The 23214-nt window shown below is 58.4% G+C and overlaps 1 protein-coding gene across 2 annotated transcripts in view; it reads left to right on the top strand.

The window, feature by feature from the left end:
- Positions 1-23214, top strand: part of SCUBE1 (signal peptide, CUB domain and EGF like domain containing 1) — a 135712-nt gene that overhangs the window by 72265 nt on the left and 40233 nt on the right. The window contains exons 5-7 of one of the 2 annotated variants that reach the window (XM_072742738.1): positions 4372-4497; positions 8632-8748; positions 11272-11361. In XM_072742738.1, the coding sequence (XP_072598839.1) occupies positions 4372-4497; positions 8632-8748; positions 11272-11361 (333 nt within the window). The remainder of the gene's footprint in view (positions 1-4371; positions 4498-8631; positions 8749-11271; positions 11362-23214) is intronic. The other variant, XM_072742739.1, reaches the window with a different exon arrangement.

The following is a 23214-nucleotide window of genomic DNA, read 5'->3' on the forward strand; positions in this document are numbered from 1 at the left end:
CAACAGAGACATCCTCTTAACCCAGTAGAGACAAGAAGTGACAACTGTCTGGAGAACAGGGTGGACAGGAGAGGGGAACACGGGGCTTCAGGCCCAGCTACACCCCCCGAATTCAAACAGCAGGGTCAGCAATTAGCACCCACCCCCACTCCATTCTCCTCTGCAAGGACTCTTCTCAGCCGACTTTCCCCTTGTTTTGGAAAACATCATTTTTTTGTTTGTTTTTAAATATTTTATTTATTCATGAGAGATACAGAGAGAGAAGCAAAGACATAGTCAGGGGAAGAAGCAGGGTCCCTGTGGGGAGCCTGATGCTGGACTCGATCCTAAGACCCTGGGATCACGCCCTGAGCCAAAGGCAGACACTCAACCACTGAGCCATCCAGGCGTCCCAGAAAAATATAGTTTCTAACTTAAAAAATATTAATGTTAAGATGTAATACATTTTTAACTTCTATTGTTACAAATTATTAAATATAAACTTCCCCATTTAATTTCTAGTAAACGCTAATAGCTATAGCATGTCAACACACATGCTATACTCTTCAGGCTCCTCTGTAATTGTCAGAAATGTAAGAAGGTCCCAAAGCCCTCTTGCTGACAACCCAGCGCTGGCCGTGCCCTCGGCTGGAGAAAAAGGGCCCTGTGCCGGGGGGTGTGTGTGGGGGGGGTGCTCAGTGAGTCATGTGACCTCGCTCAGGTCTTTAGGTGGAAGATGGGGAGCCTCTCCTGCCTCTCCCACAATTGTTGAGACCACTTCAGTAGACACACTGAGGCCAGCCCAGCACAGGTGGGGCCCAGGGCCCACATTCCCAGCTCCAAGTCTCCATCGCTTGCTTCCACATTGACTTGGACTGAACACTGGCTTACCCCCCTCCCCCAAATTATCCTTTGCCAGCAAAACAACATCATCTTGGCTCATTATTAAAGTCTAGGTTCTCAGAAAGATAGATTGCCTGATGGCAAGTCCATCGTGTGGGAGAAAGCTGAGTGACTTCTAAAGCTTTACACTCTGTTTAGCATCCAAAGTTCAGGGCCACATTGGCTCCCCAGTGACAAATTTATGGTTAGTGATGATTAGCAGGGCTTCTCGTAAGTTGTGTTTCCTTGGCTGGGAATGGAAATTCAATCTCCCTTTCTTCATCACATATCAGCCTGAGCTTAAACAGGGGCCCTTGGGCTCTTCCCAGCTTAGGAAGAAAGCACAGATCTGTTTGAGTGGCATCGATTGCTGGTGCCAGCCACAGGACCACCCTGAGAGATTAACGTGGGGTGGTGACTTGGGGTAACATGGGCAGTAGTCAGGAAGCCCTGTGGAACCGGTAGAATTTGAGACAGGTCTAGGATTTTGTTTGTGGAAGACAGAAGAGGCAAGGGCGTGGGTGGGGCACTCCCGGAGGCTGGTCAGTAGGGATTGTAGGCCCATGGGATACGAGTAGTCAATGGCAGGAGACAACGCTGGGAAGAGGCTGGGAGGGCAACTCCTTGTATGTCTGTGGGCACCAGGGAGCCAGAAAAAACACACAAGGAGTGAAGGACGATGCTGGACTCAGCCTACCATTAACATAGCCCCTGATGATGGTCAGGAAGGCCGTTTGGTGGCCCCTACCCACTGGCCAACCCCTCTGGGCAGCGAGGCTCTCAGAAGACCTGATGAGAGGCTGCATATGTCTCAGTGGTCCAGGAGATCTTCTCAACCAACAGCCTCCTCTGAGGAGGGGCTGCCCAGCCTACCCCAGGTCCCCCCGAGGAGCTACGCTTTCTCTAGATCTGCAGAAGGCACCGGGCTTCAGAACTCAGTGGCCCCCATAGAAAGATCTAGTGTGACAGCACCTACCCTGTCTTGTCTGTGAGGCAGAGCTTATTGCTCCCACTTCACAGAAGTGGTTTTCTCTGAGACACACAACTAGTGAGAGGCCAGACTCATACCCACAGCTGCCTGACTTTACAGTGATCTAAGAATAGCCATAGGTTCGCAAGGGCCAGTGCTAGTGCTGCACCTCTTCCCCACTGCGCCTTCGGGGACCTCTCCTGGTAGCTTGGGCATTCACACCGCAGAAACGGGCAGGTGAGGTGAATCAGCCCCCACCCCGCCAGCTGTCCACACCTCCCTCCAACGCCGCTCTGCAAGGTGTGCGCATGTGCTGCTGTGGGATTCAGGGAGAGTGGGGCGTCCCTCCATATGCCCTGGAAGCTTCCTGTGAGGAGCCCTGGCACTGAAGTGCATCGTTTGGTCAGCTTTTGGGTAGTGGGTCAGCTTTTGGGTAGTGGGTCAACCCGCATCAGTCTGGCAGCGTGGTCTGAGTGAGAAAATCCAGGGGAGGCCAGAGGTCAGCGTGCTGAGCACAGCACAGGCTTCACTCGGTGCCATCTCACCATTTCATTGAAGTTTAGACTTTTTAAAAATCTTCGTTGTAGCTGCCAGCGTGTGTTTTGGGTATGTTAGATCTCAGTTGCCCCAGGCCCGTGCTTACAGCGGGCAGGGTCAAGCCTGAGCTGGTCCTGGCCCACCTGGGGAAGGGAGGCCGCCAGCGTGCCCCCGCTGCGGTTTCCTCCCCCTCTCTCCAGGGCTGACTCCTCTTGTGTCGGACATGGAAGTAAGGTCTCAGGGCGCCGTGTGGGCGGACAACAGCCCTTCCTTTCATCTGCCTTTAGCTTCTTGATGGACTTGTGACCTACAACCTCTCACTTGACCCCTGATGACCTCATAAATTCTGGAAACTCCTCACAAATCACCATGAAGATAAACATTAACTGGGGTCATCTGAAGGGGGTCCAAGCTACTCCAGGCAGGCAGGGAGGGAAGATCAAGTCTCCCGAGGCTGGAGAGAAGGGGGGCGTCCCAGGAACCATGGGTGACTGAGGGAGAGGCAAATGGCCCACCCAGGGGACCTCATTGTCCCTGTCATGCCAGAGCCCTCAGAGCACATTTCAGTGTAGTTCTCAGCATGCACGGACTGGAGGCCACGCCCCTGGAGGCTTGAGGTGAATGGTCCACGGTCCCTGTCCTGGAGAGCCAGGGCAGCCCGGCTCTGCACTCCCACTCTCTTGGGGGCAGGAGTGGGACAGAGGCTTGCAGTCTGAGGCACTGGTCCCAGTCTTTGTGGTGCCTCTCAGTGCCCCGAGGGCTTTGGGGCAGGTGTCTTAACCCTGGTTTCCCCACCTCTGAAGGGGGTGCTTGCCCATATAGGGGCAAGGGGCCCCAGAACGCACCCAGATCATTGCTGCTGCCTCGGGGCTAGTGCTAGAGTAGAGTCTTGGGAAGCCTGGGAGGAGAGGAGTGGGGACCCCAACCAGCCCGGAGGACAAGCAGGAAGGGCAGAATGGGCAGGGCTCAAGATAAAACAGCCCCCTGCAGCTAGAGGGTGGGTACACTAGCAGGGGGCGGCCCAGCCCTGGCACTCTGGGGCAGTCACCCCGTTCTGAGGAGGGCTGCTGCTAGCTGCCCTTGTAGGTGAGGCTTCCTAAAACAAGGTACCCGAGGTTTGCACACATAAGAGGAAACCTGCCAAGCAGCAGGAATGTTGGGCAAAGATCTCGGAAATGGTGACACGTGTGTTCCTGGACTTGAAACATGCTCTGTGGGGTACAGGGGTGTGCAGGCCGAGCTGGAAGCCAACACCAGATCATGCAGGGCTCCACACTTGAGAGTGAGGGTTCCAGGTTCCTGGGAGCACTGCCATGACCAGGCATGGAAAGAGACCCCCTCTGGCAGCTGGTGGGGGGTGGTATGTAGTTCAGGGCACAGCTGTGGGGCTGCTGAGGACGAGCCTCTGCTGCCCTGAGGTCCAGCAGACCAGCGCGGCAGTCTCTGGCTAGTGCAGGCACGCAGTGAGGAGTGGCCGTGTGGGACAGTGCCCCCCCCCACCCCGGGGCACAACTGCAGGCCCACCAGGGCACATCTACCTAGGGCCACTGCCCGCCCACCCAGTCCCCTGACCCAGCAGCACTCCTCTCTTGGCCCAGCCCACAACCAAAGTCTCCCACTGTCTCACAGGGACTGGACACTGCCACATGCCACCCCCACCTGCCTTAGGAAACTGTCCGAAGCCCTGCTTGTATGTGGTTCTGTGATCTGACCTAGGGCAGGGGCACTACTTCCATGGGTCCCCTGGAGTCATTCACAGTGCTGCTCTCAGAGCGAGGCCTGGGACCACTGTGACCTGGACACAGTGTCCTTGGTTCCTCCCCGAGCGTGCTCCATGAGGGTGGCTAGGTGTACACCCCTGCATGTGGATGGTGTACATGCTAACAGCAGCCCAATGACACTGCATTTGATGGTGACATCATATGGGCCACCTCTCTTCAGCCTGAAATTTCTCTCTCTTCCCTCCCCCCGGTCCCCTATCCCTCTCGTCTGTCTCTTCCCAGAGGGTATGAACTGCATGAACAAAGACCACGGCTGTGCCCACATCTGCCGGGAGACGCCCAAAGGTGGGGTGGCCTGTGACTGCAGGCCCGGCTTTGACCTTGCCCAAAACCAGAAGGACTGCACACGTAGGTAGATGGAGGCAAATGGGTCAGACATCCCCACGCGTCTCCTGCCATTGCTTTATGGGGGGCGGGGTGGGTGTCTGTCTGTCCAGTCTACTGGACATTGCCCAGGGAGGGCACTCAGCCCCTTGGGGTGGAGAGAAGGACAAGGTCCTTGAAGCTGGGGAGGCATGAGGGACGGGGGTTGTGAACTCTGGACACAGCGTTTTCCCCACCTGGCGTAAAACCACCGACAGCCCCAGAGTGGGACCCTGCTCAGTAGCCCTGCGGTGCCCACCGTAACCCCGACCCCAGAGACCCACAGGCCCCTGAGCCTGAGCTCTCGGGTGGGGATGGAGGTCCATGCTACAGAGGTCTCTGGCTTCTAGGTGGAGCAGGGCAGCCCTTGGTGGAACTGGGTGGTAGGAAGAGGGAAAGGAGCTGGGCGGGGTGGGGGGGGGGGGTGTCCCAGCCCAGCCTGTGCTGACCTTATTTCCAGGATCACAGAGCAGAGCTTTGCCGTCTGCCCCTGCAGGGCCCGCTGTAAATTGTGATGCCCTGTGAGATCTGGGGTGAATGAGGCCTCTGGCCCAAGGTGCCTCACCCTGGAGGGCAGCCGGCATGGGCTCTGACGTTATGCAGCCTCTCAATGTGGTCACCCTGCTCCGCAGGAGTGGGAGCCAGCAAACCAAGTAGGACCAGGGCTGAACACACAAGTCCTCAAGAGCTTCTGACCGGGCTGCCACCAGCTGCGGAGCAGGTGGGGGGGGCCTCTGCTCACTGGGCAGCTGCCATACCTGTACTGGTGCCAGGTTTGCTCTATGGGTACAGAGAGCTGAGGGAGACTGGTGTGAGCACTGCTCACATCTGGCCAGAGACAAATACTTCATTCCGGGCCTGCTTTCTGATGCAGAGAAATAGAGTGGAGGAGTCCGAATCCCACTCCCAGTAGGGAAAGCAGCCCCTACCTCGCCACCGGAATGGGAGCCTGAACTGACCAGCTCTCATCAAGAGAATGGCCTTCCTTTCCATCCTTTATTCTGTGGAGAAGAAACAGCTGGCCCTGGCTGGCTCACCAGCCCCAGTCTTTGTCCCAGTTGTCATCAGCTGCCTCTGGGTGCCTGCCACACCTGTCCTAACCCATGCTCTCCCCAGTCACCAGGGTCTAGGGGACCCACACGCACTAGACGCAGTGCCTGTCTCCACAGAGCTCATGCTCCAGTCCCCCACCTTAGGATTTGTCCACTCCCCAAAGTGAAGATGCTTCCTTCTGGCCAGGTACATGCTGAGATGTGGCCAGCCTTCCTCTTTGTTCCTGGGCTTTCCTGTATGTGGTCACTGCGGGCAGGTGCCTGGCTCCAGCCCCATGACTCCAGCCAGGCCTTCCTGTCCTCTACACAAGACCATTCCTTTAGCTACAGAGAAACTGCTGCCACCTGGCACCCTTCATAACAGAAAGTGAGGAACTCCAGCTCTCCCAGTCCTCCAGACGACAGCCAAGGACAAGCATGTGTGGAGTGGGCAGGCCTGTTGACAGGCTCAGCTGGAAGTAAAGAGTGTTCCTTTACTCAGCAAGACTGGCCAAGCCCTGAGCTGGGTGCTGGGGAAAGAGCCGCAGGCCACAGGCAGTGGCTGGGACTGACTGACCCATCTGGGATGAGCACTGCAAGGGGACAGTTTGTTCAGAGGCCATCTCCTGAAGGGCCTGATGCGAGAAGTCAGGGACAAGTCAGGGCTCTCTGAGTAGCAAAGCTATCCCCACGCCCACTCCTACCCGAGAAGAGAACTAAGCCCTTGCCCCCAGTGTTTGCTGGTGGAAGAAGCAGCAGCCCCACCCCTCTACTCAGTGGCTGGGTATCTCCAAGCTGTATGGAGAATCTGATAGCAATCCTGGGGCCAAGGAGCACATGAACACACTGCAGCCCTCCCATGAAGGGTCTGCGCAGACGGCCATCACTCCAGTCAGCTTTGGTTCCTGCTGCCAGGTCAACATGCAGAGTTCATGCGACATTAGCACTGAGGCTCTCCCTCTAGCCCTCGAGGCCAGGTGAAATCTAGGAAATTCTAGATCTGGATTTGGGTTGAGGGCTGAGGCCTAGCCTAGCCAGCCTCTGCGGGCCAGCAGGACCACAAGGTCTCTGCACCAAACTCTCATCTTTCCAGAGTACAGGACCCACCCAGGACGAGAGGTTTTCTCCAACCCTTCTTGGTTGTCCCAGAGCTCAGGGTGCCAGTAGTATCTCCCAGTACAAGCTGCATGTAGGCTGTCTAGGTACTCATGAGTTTGGCCCTTGGGGTCCATGAGATGCACAAACCCCTGTGTGAGAGGTGTGGGACCCTAAGCATGGTCCTCCCTCAAGTTGCCTGCATCTCCTCAGAGTCACTTGTAGGGCACGGCCCATTTCTGGGAGCCCAGAGCTTGGAAAGAACCATCTACAGCATTCTCACGGCCTCAACACCACTCCACCCTGGAAAGGCACATGATGTTCAGGCCAAGGCAGGGCTGTGCCTGGGGCTCTGCCCTCACCTGAGATCTATGCTATCCATACTCTTGGCTTCCCTGGGGTTCTTCCTAGGCAGAGAGATGAGCTGTTTCAGAGATGAGAGAGTGTGATGGGCAGGCCACCAGGCTCCCCAGGAAAACCAAGGCAAGAGATGCTCCTCTGGAGAAAGGGCCAGAAGGCTTTGTGCTCCACACCCCAGCTGTGCTTCCTGAAGCAGTTCGGCAGGGCCTTGAAAGGTCCCAGAAGTTGGGCCTGTTCTGTGAATGCGACATTAGCTCTCTGTGGATGAGGCAGCCCCAAGAGCCCCTCTCTGGTTGTGAGGACAGCGTTGGTTCACATCCTTCTCAGCTGCCAGGGAGACGGCATGTGCTGCAAGGGTCGCCGCCATCCCTGGGGCAGATGGCAGATGCCCTGGGGGCCGTGTGCTGTGCCCCTGGTGAGCACGCTACCTGGGAGAGGCAGCTGCGGGACTCCGCTCTGGAATGCTTGGGCTCCATCTCCAGGAGCTGCCACCCCAGGGCTTCCCTCTGGCACCAGCCCTGCTCGTGAGCCCACCTACCAGAACAGCATTAATCCCAGTTGCCAGTTCAGAATTTTCAGCTTGATTGGTCTGAGATTTATTTTTGCATATTTGATCTTTAGGGTTTTGCCAAACAAATTAAGAGTGTAGGTGGAACTGTAGACAAGGTATTGGAGAAGACACCCTGTCCTTGAGGTCCTGGCATGCCATTTGCATACAGGTGATAGACACCCTGTTGTCTTTCTAGCTGAGTAAAGCAGGGGCTGCAAGAGCCTCTCCCATTGAGATCTAGGATCTGCTCTCACCCTAAAATGTGGTAACAAGCGGTTTTCTTTTTAAATAAACTTGAATTTATCATTTTTCCTACTTCAGACTGGCTCCTTTTTGTTCAGCCCCTTTCAACCGACCCAGGTTGCTAATGCTGTGAAACAGTTTAGGATTCTGGGCCGAAGGCCGCCAGCTCCTCTAGGCCACAGACACTGCAAACTATGGAACATATTAAATAAAAGGTCATTTTTTCCAAAGTGCACGAAAGGACATTAATTTGCCTATGTCCCGGCTGTCTGGAAATTGCCTTGGGAGGATCCAGGCTCTGAGGGGACAGAGGTTGAGACGGCTGCTGGGACTAGGACAGACTAGACTTCTGCAGGGACACCCCTCCACATGCCCAAGACCCAAGCAGAGAACAAGCTGTGCAAGAACTGAATGTTTCCCATCAACACAGGCCCACTGCTACCTTCTCCCACCTTGCAGAGGATTACTACCATTAACAGACATTTGTCCCATCAGGACAGGCAGTTTCTAAGTGTCTGTGGGACCTAGGATGTATAAAATTATCTATCCCATTCCTCTCTTCACCTGACACCCCGAGTCTGTCAGCTGGTGCCAGCTCTGTTTGAAGCCCACACGACCCAAGTCCATTCCCGACTCACCCCAGTTCACGTCTAGGGAACAAGCAGTTCCACCTGAGACCCTGGGGGGGCTGGGTCCTGGGAAACGTGTGCCTGTTCACTAATTATCTTATACCATCACTTTGCTCCCCTTCCCTTAAGAGAAACCACCAATACCAGTAAACTAATCGTCTTTGTTGTCATTCCTTTTATACACACGTATGTACACTTTGGGCCTAACTAGTAACCTGTAACTATGGAAACGGAGGCTGCCAGCACAGCTGTGAGGACACGGACACAGGCCCCATGTGTGGCTGCCACCAGAAGTATGCCCTCCACTCAGACGGTCGGACATGCATCGGTAAGTACGCACCTTTGCCAGGTGCTGGCACCCTTGTGCCACCCTGCCCCCCCCCCAATAGGGTGCGCTGTGTGGCCCTGAGGCTGGCCAGCACCCCACTGTATCCCGGTTTCCAAGAAGGAAGCTTAAGGGAACAAGAAAAGGAGCACCCCACGGTACTGATGGGGCTGGGAAATGTCCCCAAGGGAAGCCTCCTGCAGAGATTTCTCCAGGGCCATCCAGCCACCCAGGACCAAGCACCTCTGCTTCGTGTCACTGTGGGTTTTCTGCGGGTCCTCTTCCTCAACATGGGGGATGGTCTGTAGGGAGGAGGGTGGGGTGTCTGCCTGAGGAGGGCAGCTTGTTTTTAAAGCACAGGGGTTTCTTCCCCTGATGGGAGGACACACAGCACATCCATTTAACCTGCACATCGGGCAACATGAGCTGCCCGCCAGTCTGGAAAACCAAGAGGTTTTCTCAGAAAGTGGCTTTAAGTCTTCATTGCCTAGACCAGGGGAGACGGATGGGAGAATCCCGGGGGGCTCTGGGTGTTAACTGCTTTCCACTCCTGAGCTAACGGGGTTCTCGCCAGACTTCTTCTCCCAGCTGGATCCCTTCTTCTCAGCGATGCCCCTTCTGTCACCTTACCTGTCCCATGGAGTCTCAATTTGAGTTTTGGTCACCTCCTTCCTCCTGTTCCTTATTTGCAAGAGGAAGGTAGAGTATTTGTGGTTACCTCATGCCATAATCAGTAGTAGCTTCTCTCCCCACTCAAAAATAACAGCAAATCTCTCAACTGAGAAAAAAAAGAATTTCAAAGTTGGTATCCACCCAACTTTGTTCATCCTCTGCTTTCTTTCTCTTCAATGTTGGCCAACTTCAGAAGCCCACAGTCAGTTACCATATTCTTTTTTAACGGGGAGCCCCCATCTCTTATTACCAACTCTGCAGCTATTTCTGGAGGGACTTTCAAGTAACAAAACTGGGGTGGCAAGCAAGCTAAGCTGTGAAGCCAGAGTCTGCTGTTGCATCCTGTCCCTGTGACTGCTCCCCCGTACTTCGGGGAGCCCGGCGGTGGGGAAGGGGGTGCCAGGGCGGGCCACCAGCGTCTCACCCCAGTCCCGGCTGTCATCCTGGGAGCTGCTGCCCGCGTGGTTCTCCCCTTCCTCTGTGTGGTCTCCTCTCAGACGGCCGTTTTGGTTTCATTTTATCTCATTCCTCCCGCTTTTCTGGTGATGGTCCCTGATTGCCTGTCTTGTCTGATAACTGACGTTCATTAATTATTTTCAGAGCCAAAAGCCAAACCAAACCAAACAACAAAAAAAAAAAAACAAAAAAACTTTTTTTTTTTTTTTCTCAAAGCAAAACCTGGTCTTAGACCAGTGTCTCTATTGCAGCCTGATCCCATCTAGAACCTCCTCTCCCGCCTCTCTCCCTGTCTCCACTGTCCTGCTGGGGGGCCTCCCGGCCCACCGGCCCCTTCCTGTCTCGTCCGCTGGGTCTCCCCACTGTTTGTGTCTGCAGTGCAGCCGCCTCTGCCGGCCACAGGACCAGTGCACACAGCTGCCGGCCAGACACACCCAGCTTCGTCTAACACATCTTGTCTTTGTCCACCTGACTCATCCTTTCTCATTTTTTTTATCTTTTAGTGTCTGCTGCATGTGAAGGTCCCTGCTTGGATCTACTTTCTAACATAACCTCCCTTAGCCCCTGCCCCCTTGCCTCCCCTTAGAGGCCGTCTGGACCCAGCTCCTGGGCCAGTGCTCCCTGCTGCCTCAGCTCACTGCCGCTCGGGTTCTCCCTCTCGGGAGCCAACGTGTCCACATGTCCCACTGAGCAGAGGACGGCCAAACAGCTAACCTCACGCGCTCCTCCACGGGCAGCATCCTGGCGAAGCGCCTCGCCCAGCGGCCAGAATGCTCCCGGGCCACCGCCTGGCCCTCCGCACGCTCCTAAAACGACTGACCCACCTGTGCGGCCCCTCCTCAAGCCCTGAATGTCTCGCTCTAGTCCTCTATAGACAAGCAGGCAACCAGCGCTGCCCAAATCGAGCCCCGTTTTTTTTCTGTCTGTTCGGTTGGATCCATTGTTGTGTGTGGTGTTTGTTCCTCTGTGCGTTTTGTTCTTAACTCTGCATGAGTGTCTGACACGCTTTTCCTGCCCTGGAGACGGGGCGCCTGCTGTGTAGGCACCGCCATCACCGGACCTCGCGGCCCTGTCCCTTTGTCCTGTGCCTCGTCCTGCCTGCCCGCCCTGCCTGCGCGCCCAGGCGCTGTGTCCGCTTCTGCGCCGCCCGCGCCGCGCCGGGGCCTGTCCACTCGGACCTCGGCCGCCTCCGCGTGCTCGCGGCGGGGCCCGGCGTCCCGGCCGCGTCCCTGTGTGGTCGTCCCCGCTCTGCACCCGCCCTGCTGCCCCCGCCCCCGAACCCGCCAGCTCGGAGGCTCCCGGGATTCGCGCCCCGCCGAGAGGCTGAGTGTCGTGGGCCGCGGGAAGTGGGCTGGCATTAACCACCGGCTCCGTGTTTGTCCCTTACTTGTGTTTTAGAGAAGGATGAGGCTGCAATTGAGCGCTCTCAGTTCAATGCCACGTCAGTAGCTGATGTGGACAAGCGGGTGAAACGGCGGCTCCTCATGGGTAACACTTTTCTTCCACTTCCTTTGTTGTGCTCGCGCCTTTGTCCGCGTGTGTGCGCATGCGCGTGCTGCTGTGTCGGTCTGTGCGTGCGTGCGTGCGTGCCGGCGCGCGGGGTGTGCGTGCGTGCGTGCGTGCCAGCGCGTGGGGTGTGGGTGCGTGCGTGCGTGCGTGCCGGCGCGCGGGGTGTGGGTGCGTGCGTGCGTGCGTGTCGGCGCGCGGGTGTGCGTGGGCGAGCGGCTGCGTGTGCCGAGTGCCCACGTGCGTGCGGTGGCGCGTGCCGCGTGAGTGGGGGCTCCTGCCCGTGACGCGTGTGTTCGTGTGTGTTTGTAGCGAAGGACCCAGAGCCAGTGTCTCGCGGCCTCCGCGGGGACGCGGGTGCTCGAGCCCCTGTCCGGGCGGGTCGCCCCAGGTCACGCAGGCAGCGTCCGCCAGGCGGCCCCGAGGCACAGAAGGAAGGGGGGCTGAGCGCAGGGCCCTCCCGCCTCCCTGCGGAGGGGAGAGGCCACACCCGGTCCGAGGCTGGCTCTGGGCTTGGGAGACCTGCCACCCGGAGAGGGCGGGACGGTCAGGGCCCCGGGGGGAAAGCGGGGCTCCCGGGGCTCCCGCCTCCGTGACCGGCCCGGCCAGGGGCGGGCGGCAGTGGGCAGCCCTGGCCCACCTTTCCCTGGCCCCGCTCCCGGCACCTGCGTGCGTGGGACGGGGAGTCGGGGCGGGTGTGATGTGGGCTGGATCCAGATGCTGGGAGGCTCGCCCAGAGCCCGCTGGTGCTGCTCGGGGTGGCGTGGGAGGCCTGCCAGCGTGGGGGGGGGAAGGGGGGGACACGGCTGCTCTTCGGAGGAGCTCGGTCCGGAGAGCCGCAGAGCCAGTCTGCCCCTCGGTTCTGCGGCTCTGCGCTCGCCGGCCGGCCCCGGGGGGTGACAGCTCCCCAGGCCTCTGAGCACAGGAACCCTGGCGCTCCAGGGTGGCTTAGGATGGTCACAAGTGTCTGCGGGTTCTCTGATGGGTCAGGCCGTCCTTGGAGGCTACGGGGCCAGCTGGTGTATTTCCCACGTCCTGCAGGAGGAAGCAGGCTCATCGGGTGCCCTGGCTTGCCCAAAGCACTCCCTGTACAGCTGCAGCTAGCCGGGAGCCCATACCTGTGTGGCCTGTCCCAAGTGGCAGCATCCCAGGACTGTACAAGTTAGGGCCACAGGCCCCTGGGGAGGTCCCCTACGTGCGTGGTCCTCACATGGATCTCAGAAGAATCCAGGCACCTATGGAGAAGTGAGCCCTACATGGGGCCATGGGAGGGATGTGGCCTTCCATGTGGGGAGTCGGCTTGAAGCCCGCCCTCCCCGGTGAGGCAGTGAGAGCAAAGGCGACCTGGGCTGGCTGATGACAGTGCTCTGGGCAGCCCGAGGTCCTTGCTGGGCAGAACAGGCACAGCCCTGTTTGTCGAGTGAGACACTAAGGTCCAGAGAGTCTGGAAGATTCACCTCTGGTCACACAGGCAGAAGGGACAAGGTTTGTCTGGAAGCCCCTCTCCACAAGTTCTCTGGACAGGGCTGTTGTGTTGACTTGGGCCATCTGGGTCGGCCTGGAAAGGGCTGGGAATGGCCGAGGGGTGGCCGTGGAGGCCCCAGCAAGCAGGTGTGCCCACTACCATCCAGGAGGGTGTGGCTGGAGGTGGGTGGTGGAAACCTAAGACTTGCTGGTGCTCTGAGGCCACACAGAGACCCCTCAGCCTCACTTACTGGGAGAGGTGGGCATGGCTGCCCAGGACCAGAGCTCCAGAGCAGGAGCAAGAACTGGGCCCCCAGATGCCCTGTACCCCTCCCCAAAGGCTGATGGCAGAAGAGGGCTGAGCTGAACTGGCGTCACGCAGGCAGGTGGCGAGACGGAGACAAGAGCTGTGGACTTGCTTTTTCTAATTAGAGTCCGTGGGGAAGAGCCTGGAGCGGAATCAGGGAGGTGAAAAGGGAAGAACTGAGAATACTAGTGCCCTCAGCCCAGGTCTGGGAGGCAGAGTTGGGGGAGCAGATTGGGGGCCTCCACACCAGGCGTTGGAAGGGACCAAGGAAAAGGATGATGGTTGCCCTGGCCTGAATTCCCACCTCTCTGACCATAGGAAGCCCCTCACACATCACTTTAGAGCTCATCCTGCCCCACAGGCAGAAAAGGCCTGTCTCTCCACAACACTTACAGCACAGGACGAGCCCCCATGCCCGAGCTAAGCAACCATCCTCAGAGGCTTCCATGAAAGATGCCATCCAGAGCACTGGTGAGCGTGAGCCCCTCCCGCAAGGGCTCATAACTCTTAGCACCTGTCTCCTCTGAGAGCAGCTGTGTGGCACAGACTTGGGATCCTTTCGGACTTCAGGCTGTAACTAGGAGCCCTCGGTGAGGATGGCTGCTCCCAAACTGTATTAGTAGAGGCAAGGGAGGTGACCATCCCTGTCGTGCCCTGTGCCGGTCAGAGCACACCCAGGGCATCGTGTTCAGGACCCAGCCCTGCACGGAGAGAGTAGCCTAGACAGTGAGGGGAACCAGAGTTGGGTCAGCATCGTTGGCTTGTGGGACGGGGCACAGGCAGTTTATCCCAGTGGATCCTGAGGCTGGTGGGGGTAGGACCTCGTTCTGTGGCCCAGGAGCAGAGGAGGAAGGCAAGACCCTGAGGAAGGAGTTTGACGGCAAGGTCAGACCCAGGACTGCTCAGCATCTGTGCCCCCTGGACGGCTGCACTGGCCAGCTCTTCCTCAAAGAGCAGAGAAGTGACTAGCGAGGGAGGGTGGCGCTCGAATGCCCTGGAACGGTCTGCTATGAGTAGGGCCCATTGTAGTCCTGGTGCAGGGTTCCTCCAGAGCAGGGCATGTGTGCTGCAGCCATCTGGTGGCTGAGATCCACCCTGGCACCCCTGAGATGCCAGTTATCTCTTGTGCCAACAAGGCTCGTTTTCAGGGTGGATAGGATAAGACCGAGTCAGCGCGGGGTGGTGTTTGCCAGCCCCACAAGGCCCCATGAGCACATGCCATCCTCACCACTCTCCATAGTGACCACATCCTGCATGCCCAGGGTGACACCCCCTATTCCATGTCACAGGGTGGTGGTCTGTAGCAGAGCAGCTAAGTGACCCACCCTTGGGGTCTCAGCTGCACCCAGCAATTGCCATTTATGATTACCCCCAGTCTCAGCCCAGGCTAAGAACAGGGGCAGTGATGTTTTCTTTCAAAAGGCTCAAAATATGTAACAGAAACAGATTTTCGATTTACATCCAAAGCAGTTAAAATATTTGGACTTCAGGGTTGGCATGATGAATTTCAAATATCTGCCCGACTGCCTTGTGCAAAACACCTGAGTACCCAGCTAAGTTTATTTACCACAGTGCCCCGGGACACTGGTCACAGCAAGACTGATGAGACATTGCAGGTCGTTCTTGTCAGCCCCAGTCCTCAGACCCTTTCCCACGGTGCGCGTGGAACTGATGCTGTGTTAGCTTCCTGTCGCTGCTGACGAGGTACTGCAATCTTAGTGCCTAGTAGCGCACAAGTGTGCTATCTTCCATAGGTCAGAAGTTGGACTTGGGACTCCCAGGGCTAGAATCAAGGTGTTAGCAAGGGCTGCATTTTTTTCTGGAAGCTTCTAGAACCACCCGCATTCCTTGGTCTGGGGCCTCTTCCTCTGTCTTCAAAGCCGGCAGCAAGGCATCTCTCAACTCCGCTTCCATCAGGCTCTGTTTCTCTGACCTCCTTCCTCCACTTTTAAGGAACCTTGTAATGACATCAGGCCCACTCAGATGATCCAGGACAAGCCTCCATCTCAAGGGTCTCAATTTAATCACATCTCCCAAGTCCCTTTTGCCACGTAGGGTCATGGGGGACTGAGACAAGGACATTTTCAGGGGCTGTTACTCTCCTGACCACAGATGGTCAGACTTGGTCTGGGAGGAACCCCCCAGGCTGGCTGCTTGTGCCCTCCAGAGGCAGAGCCCCCATCCGCCCTCTGCACTGCCTTGTCCCGGGTCCACCAATCTGCAGCCACAGGCTGGGGGCTGGCAGCGTGGGATGTGCTGGTCCAAGCTGGGCGGCCTCTGAGGGGGCAGGGGGCCAGAGTGGGCGCCCACCGCTTCCTGGGGCAACCTCAGTGCACATCAGCCCGCTCGCTCTGGAGGCCTCTTCCTCCTCACAGTGTAGTTACGCCGCTTGACGGTCCAAAGGGGCCTTCCAGTCAGCCCTCTCCTGTGAGCCTTTGGCAGCCCTGCAAGGCAGCTGTCCCCACTTTACAGAGGAGAGTGAGGCCCTGAGATGGGGACAGACACAAGTCAGTGAGCACTGGTCTGGGGCCTGAGGTCTGTGGACTCCCACGCCCAGGGCCCTAAGTCAGGAGTCGAGCAGCCTGAGGCGCGGCAGCCCTCCCAAGTGGAATCTGCCCTCACAGTCTGCCCACTCGGGTCCCCCTGAGCCCAGGAGAGCAAGGGGCTCCAGGTCCGGTGAGCACAGCAATAGTTAGCCCAGAATGCCACTTCTCTGGGCCGTGCTCTGTCCCAGCGTCCACTCACCTCCCAGCCACCCTGAGGCTTGGTACTAAAGCAATTCCCATTTTACAGATGAGGACACAGAGGCCCACAAAGGTACTAGGAATCTCCCCCTCCTGCACTCCCACAGCCGGCACCTGCCCATCACACTCCACCTCTCTGCCTGTGAGCCAGGCTCCCCTTCCCGAGTAGGCATGGTACCAGAACACTTTTACCTCACTGGGCTCCCGGGGCTGTGGAAGTGTGGAAGGGCCATCACGCACATGCCTGGGGCCTGGTGCACGGGGGAGCCACTGGGAGAGCTCCAGGAAGGGCCAAGGGGCTGGAAACCTGGAAGGCTGGGCAGGACCAGGGAAAGCAGGACTGACACTTAGGGAGTACAGGCTGAGTCCTGTGCTTTCTCCAGCCTCCTTTAATCATACAACCACCCTGAGAAGTCCGGCTGATGTCACTTTTCTCAATACACACTCACTCCTCCCCCGCTCTCCACTCCTCTGCCCCCTTTGGGGGCCACCCACGTGCCTCTTTTCTACACCCACCATCTCCAGGGTCCATGGGCCACTCTGATTTCCCCAATCTCCCAGGCCACCGCTCCCTACTCCAGTTCCAGACCCGCACGTCAGTCACCTTCTAGAAGCCACACATATGCAGCTTCTTGCCTTGGTGGGCCATGCCACCACCACCCTTTACCCAGGTGCCATCTTCCACAGTTCTACCTGGAAAAGGTTCATCCAGACCTAACTGGACTTTCCTTGCCACCCCTACCCTCACTTCTTGCCCCTCCTCCACCAGCACCTTATTTAGTCATGAGCCTGGGACTCCCCTACTTGGGGCCAAGGCCAAGTCTGTGCCAGCTCTGATGGCCTTGCTCAGAGCAGGGGCGCGGGGAGGGCTGGCTGGCTCAGAGCATGAGCAGAAGCTTCCTGGGGGATGTGCCCCAGGTTGAGGGGGCCCTTGCTGCTGCTCTCTGTTCACACAGGCTGGCATCCAGCTGGGAGAGAAAGGGCAGACCCAGATCCTGAACCCCAGGCAAGCCTGGCAGTGGGAAGGGGCTCAGACAGACCTGAGGCAAGGGAGGTGATGACACGGCAGTTTCCTAGGCCAGGTACTTGGCAGGTAAAGGCTGGTCAGGCCTTGGGCCAAGTTCCAGGCACTGGGCTCTCACCCCATCCGTGAACTGGTGCCAAGGGCAGCTGGTCTCTAGTTAGCTGGGGACCCCAGCTGTGGTCCTGAGCGCCTGGCCTCGGTTTAGCCACACGCACACATGCCCTAAGTGCTGGTGGAAGGAGGTGGGTCATGGTGACCTAGATGAGTAGTCAAGGGGGAGAGTGTAGGGTGGAGGCAGGGTGCTGGGCAGGGCACTGGCTGGCCCAGATGGGAGCTGTGGCTTAGAGGGGCATGACTCACCCCCCAGCCTCCCAGTGAGTCTGAACAGATCCAGGGTTCCTGCTGCCTGGGCCCTGGCACTTTCAAGAACCAAGGCTGGCTGGATGGAGCAGCCCCTGCCCCAGAAAGTCCCAGAGGACTCACCCATAAGTCCTTTGGCTTCCTCTGGAGCCTGAGGTCTTACAGCCTTCCCTTCTCTCTGGGCTGTAGATGAAATTTGAGCCTGGTTCTAGCCAGTCTGTATGTCCATCTAATAAAGTATAAAAACCATGAGAGATGCTCCCTCCATGAACACAGCTAACACAAGGACCCCCGAATGCCACTTTCTTGCCCCCAGAATGAGGGCAGGGGTGAGAGCAGGGTCCTGGAAGCTGGGGACATGCTCCCTCCTGACAACAGGTCCAGGTCATGTGTCCCCTGCCCCGCAGCAGGCAGGCAGGCTCTGGGGGAAGCTTCTGTGAGGGAAGACTGCAGGATGGGGGGGGGGGGTCCCTGCCGCTGTTGAGTGGTGGGGTCGGGGAGAACCAGGCAGAAGCGTGGGCTAAGGCCCCGTTGGGTTTCAGAGCTTGCAGCAGGCAGGGGTTTTGGAGGCACAGCACCTGGTAGAGAATCCTCAGGCGTGAAGCCGGTGTGGACGTGGCGTGGGCTGGGGGGTGCTCGTGCAGCTGGAGGTCAGAGGGCAGGGAGTGCAAAATGGCTTTAGAGGGAGACTGATGTGGTCAGACCGGCAGGTGAGGTGACCCCCTGAGGAATGAGAGAGGTAACGCCGTCCTCATCTGGCAGAGGTGACCCAGCCCAGGGAGGTGAGGGCTTAGCCGGTGTCCCATGGCTCTTCAGAGTCTGGTGTTTGTGGCTTCCCCGGGGGAATCCATGCTTGGACCAGTAACTGGGCACTGGGGCACCTGGCCTGCCCCACTGCTCCCCTGGGTCGCCTTGGCCAGTCCCTTCCTCTGTCAAAACTTAAAGAAAAGCAGTGTTTGGATCTCTAGCCTCTGGGGCTGTGTTGAGGATCACCTGGGACAGTGGCACCTGGGCCAGTGCTTGCTCAATCACAGCGGAGGCATCAAGGGTGAGTCTCAATCACTTACCAGCTCCCAGGCTTTGTGCAGAGTGCCTCCTGGTTGGTGGCAGAGCCCCCAAGCCTCCCTGTGATCACATCCTGGAGCCTGCCCTCCCACACTGCCAGCCCCTGCCCTGCACCACCACAGAAGGATCCCACCTACGTAGCTCCCCAACACTGGGAGCTGCAGGTGGAGGGGAGCCCCCCCAGGTGGGGGTGGCTTGCCCCCACTGCTCCTCACACCACCCCTGGCAGCTGGGCACACTTGGCCCCCACATGCTCCTCCTGGGCCTCAACAACCCCTGTCCCGGCCCCTCCCTGTCCTGCCTTAACCCTGGCCTAGGTTTTTTGGCCCTGCGGGATTTGCTCCGGGTGGGTCCCAAAGCCCTTCATGATGTGACCCCAATGCCCTCTAAGGGCCAGCTTCCTGCTGTGTTTACTGGTTGACATGACTCCTTGGCCTGCCACACTCAGGAGGGCCCTGGAGCTTAAACTCCGCAGCACAGATGGAAGGCACCCCAAAGAGTCCAGGGCATCACCCTCTTACCAGTACAATCTTTTGTCGATCTGCCCTCTTTGGAGAAGCCCGGGTCCCCACCCACTGCTGCCCCCGCCCCAGCCCCCTGGGTAGGGATGGCCCACCCTTCCTTGCTGCTTGCTCTGCAGGCCCTCCCTTGCCTCCCTCAGGGCTCCTCTGGCTGGCTCCAGCCAAGGGCAGGCCCAAGGTGGCTGCAGACCTGGTGCCCGCAGCTGCCTCTTGACCAAGAAGTAGCCAGAGCTCCGGGCTTCCCACAGAGAGATTTCCAGGTGTGTCCCAGGGAAGTTGCCAGGGTTTCAGGTTGCTCAGCCAGGCTGTACCTTTAAGAACTATGCATTGTCCTTAGAGGCACCAGAGTGGAGTTTTGCTAACAGTGAGCCTTTCTGGTTTGTTGTGGTGGCTCGGGCTCTAGAGCAAGACCTGAGCTCTGCCCTCACTTCCCCAGGGACTAGCATCGTCTCCAGGAGCTGGGGTCTCCTCGTGTCTCTGAGCTGTGGTTTTCTCTTTTGCAAAAAATGAGTTGTAGTCTCCGAGGCGGCTTGGATGAGATGCTTGGTGTGGGGCATCTGGCCTGCCCACTCACCTCCATTCTTTCCTCCACCTTCTCTTGCCCAGGCCATTGGTGCTTTACTAGGGCCCTGGGAATGCCAGGCCAAGGCTGTGAGGCGAGAAGCCTGGGGCCTGCCTGACCTTCGTCAGGTCAGAGGTGGTGGTGCCATAAGAAAGGGGGCCTACAGAACCAGCAAGGGGAACAGGTGCCTTTCAGAGGCCAGCCAGGCACCTGCATTCTGGATCCAGGCACTGGGCTCTCACCCCGTCCGTGAACTGGTGCCAAGGGCAGCTGGTCTCTAGTCAGCAGGTCTGCCCAGCTCACAGGCTGGAGCTCTGGGACAGATGGGGGGCAGGCTCCACGTGCCAGCCTCACTGGCCCCAGGAAGTCACAGGGTAGGAGAGAGGCTAGGGGTGCACTCGTGCTAAAGGCCCGTCCTGGAAACACAGACATTGGTGCACAGGTGCTGGGCATCACGTCCCTTGGCCCTGGGCTGTGCTCTGACCTGTCTCACTGAATCCCGGCAGGTGTCAGGAATCTAGAATAAGGCTTCCCTCTGTTGAGGAGCCTCTGGGCTAAGTCTTTGAGTACCTAGACATGGAAACGTTCCCAGCAACTTGCAAGGGTGCCCTTCGTGTTACAGATGAGACTAAGGCTCAGGGAGGAGCGGCTGACTCAGTGTTACACAGGCCTGCTCTTCCCACGACACCACCCCACACTCCCTCCAGGGCAAGGTAGGCCAGTGACCCACAGCCCCTGGCCCTCAAGGGCTCAGGAAGTGGTAGCTGCTGGTGGTGGGTGTTCTGGGAAGAAGGGCCCGACCCCCAAACCTCCACGATCCCATGTGGTGGGAAGGACAGTGCAGGGCTGAGGAAGGGTCACCAACTGGGCCCTCATGAGCCCTCCGTAGGATGGGCGTAATGATCCCACCTGAGGATTGCCTCCAACAAGAAAATACGTGTGAGCCCCCCTTTGTCTGCTCTCAACACCCCCTCCCCTTAGTAGCCAGAGCAAAGGCAGGAGCCAGAGGCCAGGAAAAGGCTCGCTGCCATGGCTCTGTTCCTGCCACCTGCATTAGTATAAAACCTCTGTTGAAGAAACTTCCCCAAGGTCTGCTCATCTCGCTCCTGGTTGACCTCTTCTCTACCCTCGGACCCCACCCCTGTTGCTACAGACTGCCAGGCACTGACCTTCGGGTCCCTTGGGTCCTGCTCTCTGAGCACCAGTGTGGAAGTCCCACCCACGAGGCAGGCCCATGAGAGGGGACTGCCCCTGAAATCCCGAGGCTGCCCAGTGTGTCCAGAAGACAGTTCCATTGATACAGCAGACTGCCCTGAGCAGGACCAGGTCCTGGGTAGATGGAGTTCGTGAGGTGATGAGGGCCTGATGGCCCGTTCCTTCCCCACAGCTGGGCCAGAGTCCGCACAGGGCCCTGCGAGTCGCATGGTCGCCCACCTGTGTGCTACCAGGACAGAGTCCAGAACCCACCAAGGCTGCCCCAGGGCCAGGCCAGCTCTGAGAACCATGAGCCAGGGGCCTACTGAATTCAGATGTGGCAGAGGGCAGTGCTGGGGACCAAGCAGGGCTTCTGAGGCTTCCTTTCCCACTGCCCCTCAGACCCCGACGTGGTACCCCTTCCCCATTGGGGCTGCAGCCCTGGCCCCTGCCCCTGCCACTGCCCTGCCTCTGCCTCCACGCACCCCTTCCCCCACATCACATCAGACACCAGTGTGTCCCCCAGGACCCAGCTGTACTCAGAGTCCCAGGTGTTCCCGGGGCGATGTCACCAGCACCCAGCCGTCGGTGCATCTCCCCACATGGGGAAGAGCTGCTGTCTGCAGACGGCTCTCAGGAGGCAGCGTGGAGGTTCCAGGCAGAGCTGGAGGGGCAGTGTGGTTAGGAGCCAGGGTGGCAGGTAACAGATGGGTGGGCCCTGCTCACCACTCCCTGTCGAGTGTCTGGGGATGTGGCTTCTCCTGTCAGCCTGAGGCCTCGCTCTTCTCACTCACCCGAGGGACTTCATGAGGGAGACCAGCCTCACTGTCAGCATAGTAAGGGACATCAGCCTGCTGACCATGCCCTTGATGGGCCACAGGGCCACCCAGAGGTCAGTGGGGTCGGCGCAGAGAGACAGGCAGTGAAGGAGAGCCCAGCCAGTGTGTGGAGCTCTGCCAAGGAACATGACTTTTACCCCAAAGTGATAGCCATGGAAGGCTCAGGAATCAGCTGAGGGAGGAGAGATCAAAGGTCAGAGGGCCCGTGGCTAACCCCTCTCCCTCACTCGCTTCAGTTGGTCTTAGTAGCAGAAGGGCAGGAAGACCAGCCCTGAGTGAGGTCTCGACAGGCTGCAGCAAGAGCTTAGCCCTAGGCCTTAGGGCTAGGGCAGCTGTGTGGGCTGACAGGTCTCTGTGGGTCACGGGGCTCACACCTCAGCTACCAGGTCGGAGCCTCCGGGGCGGAGCCTGACACCTGCACTGCAGACAAGCCTGGGATTCCCCAGATGGCACAGGGATACAACCACAGCCCAGAGATGGGAGGATCCTCGGCCTAAAGTCCCACAGCGCATCGGGAACTAAGTGTGGCATTCGGGCCTCTGGCCCCACGTCCAGTTCTGGTCCAGGCACTCTCGACCAGGTGAAGTCACTCGCCTGCGGTCAGCCCATGTGAGCTTCCACCTCGCCCAGTGCCCATCACTCTGCTGGTGCTGGTGGACTCCCAGGTCTTCTGTGCTATCAGTTCATCTCAGGCACCTTCTCCTGCCAGGCCCAGCTTGGGGCAGGGGCTTGGTCACCTCGCTCCACCTCGTTCCTCCAGAGACTTGTTTTTTCATGTCGACATTCAGCAGTAATTGGTCCTGTGCTGGGCATGGGGTCACCCTGACACAGCTCTTCCTGGGGACAGAGTGGTCTCTGGGGAGGACCACCACCAGAACAGGAGCCTGCGGCCTGGGGGAGCCAGCAGGGCTCAGGAGAACTTAGAGTGGTCTCCTGAGTCGTGAGGGGTGCACAAGCCTGGCCCAGGGGAGCCATCTGTGGACCTTGGATGTGATGGGGTGAGCCCAGGGGAGGTGGGCCCAGACTCCTGTGAGAGGGTCAGGGTCCAGGCCCTATTCTGTCTCCCCTGGTGAACCGTTGACCCCTGAGGCCTGGGGCAGCGTCTAGCTCAGCTCCAGCTCTTCCCTTTCAACCAGCCAGCGCTAAGGAGTCATTCCCAAAGTGGTGGTTAGAACAGTGACCTAGAGCATCTGCTGCCCTGCTAGACTCAGGTGTCTAAAAAGCCAGAGACTCTGCAGCACATCTGCCCACACAGAGCAGCAGCCCAGATGAATCAACAACTCACTGGGTGCTAAGACTTCGTGCAGAGGTTCGAGGGTGAGCATGTGGTCACTGTTGTGACCATTCACAAAGCACCGTGACGTCCACATTTGTGTGGACCTTGCACAAACTCCATGGTAAATGCCATCAACTCCCATATCACATGTTGGGAAGCTCAGACTCCAGGAGCAAAGGGGCTTGCCCAAGGTCACAGGGCCAGGTATGCAACCCAATTTTCTGACCCTACTGCTCATGGTTTAGCCACCACACTGCAACAGAGACTGTCCTCCTCAGGCCTTGCCGGACTTTGCCCCAGACCTAGGGCAGAGCAAGCAGGCAGTGCCAACCCAGGCAGGGTCCCACTGTCCAAGCCCAGGGCTGGCCTCCCCTGCCCGCATCTGCTGTGTCTCTGCCCAGTGCCTCTGGCAGGGCCTGGCCCACAGCGGCAATGCCCCAGGGAAAAGACCGAAGACCAGCCTGGTGATGCATCCAGGG

This window comes from Vulpes vulpes, chromosome 16 (genome assembly GCF_048418805.1).
Source record: "Vulpes vulpes isolate BD-2025 chromosome 16, VulVul3, whole genome shotgun sequence".
NCBI classification, from domain to species: domain Eukaryota; kingdom Metazoa; phylum Chordata; class Mammalia; order Carnivora; family Canidae; genus Vulpes; species Vulpes vulpes.